Source organism: Cheilinus undulatus, linkage group 15 (assembly GCF_018320785.1).
Source record: "Cheilinus undulatus linkage group 15, ASM1832078v1, whole genome shotgun sequence".
NCBI lineage: Eukaryota > Metazoa > Chordata > Actinopteri > Labriformes > Labridae > Cheilinus > Cheilinus undulatus.
This window is the reverse complement of record NC_054879.1, coordinates 6,797,770-6,803,990: the sequence shown is the minus strand read 5'-3', so window position 1 is coordinate 6,803,990 and position 6,221 is coordinate 6,797,770. Positions and strand designations below refer to the sequence as shown.

The 6,221-nt window shown below is 41.0% G+C and overlaps 1 protein-coding gene across 1 annotated transcript; it reads left to right on the top strand.

The window, feature by feature from the left end:
- The first annotated feature begins 261 nt into the window (after window positions 1-261).
- On the top strand, window positions 262-3,443 carry LOC121523068 (sarcoplasmic/endoplasmic reticulum calcium ATPase 2-like). Its single transcript, XM_041807812.1, has 6 exons — window positions 262-498; window positions 587-672; window positions 922-1,055; window positions 1,219-1,336; window positions 3,008-3,180; window positions 3,307-3,443. Exons 1-6 carry the CDS (start codon window positions 306-308, stop codon window positions 3,416-3,418), a joined length of 816 nt encoding a protein of 271 aa, XP_041663746.1. The 5' UTR covers window positions 262-305; the 3' UTR covers window positions 3,419-3,443.
- The last annotated feature ends 2,778 nt before the right edge of the window (window positions 3,444-6,221 follow it).

Below are 6,221 nucleotides of genomic sequence, written 5' to 3'. Positions count from 1 at the left end.
ATGCTATTTGGACCCAAATATTTAGTTTGTTTTAGTCCATTTGAAAGAACGGCCCCCGAGAGCCTGTTCAGACAAAATCTTCAACCTTTCTCAAATGTTGTTGACAACCTCTGATTTAGACCTTATGTAGTTTGCCTTTTATTTTTGGCAAATGAAAACAAGAAACGACCCCATATAGGCTGTCTAGTTCTTATTTATAGATTGATTTTAACTGGAATCATGTTGAAGTTCAAAATCTTTTGTTTAGGGACAGCCCTACTCCAGCACTTTAACTTCTCCTCCTCTCTTCCCTGCTCAGTTTTCTTATGACTGAAGCTCTTACCATGCCTGAAGCTCTGACTCCAGTCCAGCTGCTCTGGGTTAACCTGGTCATAGGCGGTTTTCTAGCTACTGCCCTGGCCTTTAACCCCCCTGATCTTGACATCATGTCCCACCCTCCCTGCTCCCACAGAGATCCTCTGCCCATCTGGTTTCTCTTCCGCTGCTTCATTATTGGAAGTGAGTACCAGAAAAATATGATGATACTAAACTACAATCATAGATATGATTTTTATATCCGTAAAAGTCTTACTTTATCACTCTGCAGGTCATGTTGGAACAGCCATGGTCAGCGCTGCAGCGTGGTGGTTCATAGTCGCACATGACGGACCTAAACTTTCCTTCTGTCAGCTGGTAAACACACACGACTCTTTGATTCCTCTCTAGCTCTTTTACTCTCTAGTTCAGTCAATGTGTGTGCACACAGTCCATGCGTTACATAGAACCTAAGGTACACTGCAAGCAGGAGGGAAACACATGACCGTGAATTCAGTTAAGAAATTAAAAAAGTCTGAATAAAAGCATCACAGTTTTTGGATTCTTTCAGGTGAGAGATACCTGTAAGTATGAAGGATATAAGTGACATGCTAATGTCCTCTACAGTTTCATTACCGGCTGTGCAGTGACAGCAACACTGAATTTGCTGGTGTTCAGTGCTCAGTATTCAAGTCTCCTTACCCCATGACCATGGCTTTGTCTGTCCTCGTGACTTCAGAGATATTCAGTGCCTTGAACTGGTGAGACCAAACAAGCAACCTCTACTTGATCATTACAACTCTAAAATTAATTTCTGTTTATTGGTTAGACCAGTAATCACAAAATAAGATCAATGAATCAACAGGTTTTTTTTCATGAACTATAAATTATATTTTAAAAATGTCTTCTGCTCTTTTGCTGCAGCCTCTCAGAGAACCAGTCCTTACTGAAGATGCCTCCCTGGTCTAATCCGTGGCTGGTGGGTGCCATCTGTCAGTCCATGGCTTTGTACTTCCTCATCCTCTGTGTCGACCCACTGTCAGTAAGCACACGTGTCCCACTGCTTCTTTAGCATACATATACACCGCGTTCTAAATTATTATGCAAATGATATTTTTTCTCTTATTTTCCTAAATATTAATGCAAATGACAGACTGTTTTTCAAGTCATCAGCCATTAGAGTATAATTCAAATGTTTTTGAACAAACTTCATAATGATAAGTATAATTTTTTTTAAATAAAAACCTCCAAATGCACTGTTCCACATTATTATGCAAAACAGTTTTAAAAGATTTTATAGGTTGTAAAGAACTGAAAATGGTCATTCATTGAATTTGCAGCATTAGGAGGACACATTTACTGAAATCAAAGCTATTTCAATCAAAAACATCTTAACAGGCCAAATTACATGTTAACATAGGAGCCTTTCTTTGATATCACCTTCACAATTCTTGCATCCATTGAACTTGTGAGTTTTTGGAGAGTTTCTGCTTGAATTTCTTTGCAGGATGTCAGAATATCCTCCCAGAGCTGCTGTTTTGATGTGAACTGCCTCCCACCCTCATAGATCTTTAGCTTGAGGATGCTCCAAAGGTTCTCAGTAGGGTTGAGGTCAGGAGAGGATGGGGGCCACACCATGAGTTTCTCTCCTTTTATGCCCATAGCAGCCAATGACACAGAGGGATTCTTTGCAGCATGAGATGGTGCATTGTCATGCATGAAGATAATTTTGCTACAGAAGGCACTGTTCATCTTTTTGTACCATGGAAGAAAGTGGTCAGTCAGAAACTCTATATACTTTTCTGAGGTCATTTTCACACCTTCAGGGACCCTAAGGGGCCTACCAGCTATCTTTCCATGATTCTGGTCCAAAACATGACTCTGCCACCTCCTTGCTGATGTCACAGCCTTGTTGGGACATGGTGGCCATCCACCAGCCATCCACTACTCCTTCATCTGGACTATCCAGGGTTGCACAGCACTCATCAGTCAACAAGACTGTTTGAAAGTGAGTCTTCATGTATTTCTGGGCCCACTGCAACCATTTCTGCTTGTGAGTATTGGTTAGGGGTGGCTGAATAGTAGGTTTATACACGACTGCAAGCCTCTGGAGGATCCTACACCTTGAGGTTGGTGGGACTCCAGAGGCACCAGCAGCTTCAAATACTTGTTTGCTGCTTTGTAATGGCATTTTAGCAGCTCCTCTCTTAATTCAATGAATTTGTCTGGCAGAAACCTTCCTCATTATGCCTTTATCTGCATGAACCCATCTGTGCTCTGAATCAGCCACAAATGTCTTCACAGTACGATGATCACGCTTAATGTTTCATAAAATATCTAATGTTTTCGTTCCTTGTCCAAGGCATTGCACTATTTTACCCTTTCTGGCAGCAGAGATCCTTTATCTTTCCCATATTGCTGAAACCTGTGGCCTGCTTAATAAAGTGGAATGTCCTTCTTAAGTAGTTTTCCTTTAATTGGGCTCACCTGGCAAACTAATTATCACAGGTGTCTGAGGTTGATTTCAATGATCAAAGATCCCTGAGACACAATACCATCCATGAGTTTTATTGAAAAACAGAAACTTTAATGTTTATGACACTAAAATCTAATTTTGCATAATAATTTGGAATGCGGTGTGTATGGTGCCATGCTCCAAACAACAAATTGCATGCATACACCATGGCTTTAATATCCTCTCTTTCTGTGCTAGGTGATATTTCAGATCTGCCCCTTGTCCTGGCCTCAGTGGGTGGTGGTGCTGAGGATGTCAATCCCCGTCATCCTGATAGACGAAGTCCTCAAGTTCCTCACTAGAACCTACGTCGAGCCAGGAATCCAGATTCATGTCCGAAAGCATTACCATTATCCTTTAGTTAAAATTGAGTTTATTTAAGGTATTTCACAGTGAGAGAGTTTACTAAATTTTATTTGTTTGTTTACAATTTTCTCCAAAAGTCTTTGGAAGAGGACAAGGGCAAACGCAGGATTGGCTGGTGTGGTGATGACAAGGCTGCGTCGGTCATTGAAAGGTGTGTCGTGGTCGTTTGTTCTGATCTCCACACCACTGGTGATCTGGATCTACAGCCTGGATTCTGACTTGCCCAACATCGTCTGGGAGTGACGGGAGGACAGAGAGGACAGGTGGATTGTTGGGGAGGCAGAGAACAAAGGAAGGGAACAAAAAGCAGAAGACTGTGGGATGTAGAAAAGACTGAAGAGAGGAGGTGAGAGGCGAGCAAAGACAAGGTACGCTTTGCTACAAAGCAAGAATGTTAGAGGTGAGGAGGGAGAGGTCTTACCAACAGACAATCTTAATACAAAAAGGTTTTCTTTTGAAAGAGAAGGTGCTACGTGTAGCAGAAGGTCTCTGTCAAAGTCAGAGCTGTCAGACTTCCAGAACTTTGCAGAGCTGCTACTTCTAAACAGTTGTCTGTTTTAACTCATCCTAGCTGGGCTTAAACCAAGCTGTAGTTGCACCACAGTCACAGATGTTTGATGGTGTCATATTAACTCTATAACAACCGGTGTGTGGAGGACAGTTAAGACAAAATGCTACACATAGCACCTCCTCTAGTTAAACTGTCTAGTTAAAAAATGAGTGTTATGGAAGGAGAGACGTGTGCCCAGAAAAACACGCACATAAACACCTAAACCGTCTGTATGTACAATAATTCACCAGGAATAAGACAAGCTCAGTGACATGTACATGCACAGTAAAGCTTCCCTGTAGATATGTAAACTAACATTTAAACCTGCGACGGACTGTTAGAATACATGTCAACGCACGCCACTTTGCAACAACCACCATCAGCCCAGGTCTCTGTGTGAGTGTCCAGATACACGTTATTGTCCTGAGAAGTACTGAGGTTTAAGCATGAGCTGGTAAGAAAGGTTCACATGTCCAAAGTTTGCAGCGGAGTTCGTCGCAGCATTGAAACACTCATTAATGTTTCAGCATCCTTCATTGTCTCCTTTTTACTTTCACACTGCCCTGCAAGAACATTTCTTCATCCTGCAGCTCCAAAACAAGCTGGAAACATTGAAAAATAATCCTGGGGGGTAAATATGCTTGACAAAGTATGTACACTGAAAGTGCCAGAGCTTTCCATAAGCACCTGCCGTCAGCCAGATAGACATATTATTGCAGCCAGCTTTTTAAACAGCTGACTTAATAAACTTTTTTGAGTAAAATGTTGTGACCCCAATACTGTATATTTTAGATTTATTTATTTATTTATAAACTGTATCTTCTTATTGAGAGGAAGTAGCTTGTTATATTTTTGTTTGGCTGTATCAGAAGGTTTGTGACGTAGGTTTTAAACTCAGAAAGACTTAATTGAAACAATGGGTTGTTTGGAGTCACCTGATGGGGGTCTGGAAGTACAGAATGCTGGTAAGGAATCAGCGGGAATGGAGGAAAGTTAGAACATTAGAGCTCCAGACTTTGTAAAAAGTTATTTTTTCACAGGTGGACTATTTCACCTTGCATGGAGTTGATGGATATCACAACTGACTCTGTCCTGCAGACCTCCTACTGTTGACTGGTCCGATGAAGGGAAACAAAAGAAGTCTAGTACTGAGCTCAGAAGCTAGCTGAGCCTCTTTAACTGCTTTTCTCTCTCTTTTTGTTGTTACCGTGCTTCAGTTCTCATACACTATTATGTAGCTAAACCTCGTGGGTGAGTGATGTGTCTCCCATGAATGAACCGGTTCTAAGAGCCAGCTCTTTTATATAAACAACAACAGCTGGCTCCCATTTGTAGAGCCTGTTCCCTTTCTCATATTTTTTTCTTATTTTTGTTATTACATAATAAAAATCCAAACTGATGCCAAATGAAGGGCCATTTGGAAGCAAAAAGACCGGTTCTTATTACTGAGAGGAGCCAAATGATTCAGATTTCTTAAAAATCATTTTCCTAAACGTTCTTAAGAGTTTTCAGACTGAGTGAGGCTGGACAGACATCAGCTGTAGAAACAAAAGCAAGGTCAGGGTTCACTGTGACAAACTGAACTAAACCTTTGGGGCCATTTGTGGAAACAGGCCATGCATGGGCGTTGTCTGACTCCGCTCCGCAGACTTTAGATGGAGGCTTTTAATCCAGGCATGCCCCTGTTGCTCTGTGACTTTAAATATTCTTTCCCCTGTATGTGGTCCTACTTTCAGAACCCAAATGCAATTCAATGTTTTTTTCCTTGAATTAAGATAGCACTTCTCTATGCAGAAATCACCTCCTGCCCCCTTCTGGAGTTCTTTGCTTAGGCGTGACACCATCTGCAAATCCACTCATGATTTTGTCTTTAACACTTGAACACTCATTTATAAAATGGTTTTATGAAAAACAGTTGATCAAGCATTGCTACCGTAAGGACATCGTACATGAAGTAGCTGAATTTTTCTACATAATTAGTAATAACTCATTTATCAAATTGTTGTTTAAACATTTCAGACCCCCTACTGGCTGCTTTGTCCCACTGGCTGACTACTCCAAATGTCATGGAAAACCCTGAAAGTGCAAAAACAGCTTTTAGTGGACACATTTTGATCTGCTCATGTAGAAATCCTGGTGAAGCCTCGAGGGTCGGTTTCATTGCTGCAGGCTGAAGAACTGTGTTCATGCTACTGTGAAACTTTGGTACTTTTTACACTTTTAACCCCTCCAAATTTGTCATTTAGTTTTAGAAACAGGACTTCCTCTTTAAACCTTCACACCAAGATGAACAAATCGGTTCATTCCAGCTAAAACTCTTGATTTTTGTATTCATAGTTATGGGTGAACAGTTGTTTAGGTAGAGTTTATATCTAAAAATGTTCTGCTTCATGTTTGGATTTTTATGCTTTTGTTACTTGATGTTTTTAAATGTTCTGTACTGGTTCTTCACTCTTTGACTCACCCTTATCTGTGCTCTTCAGGCGCAGGATTTCA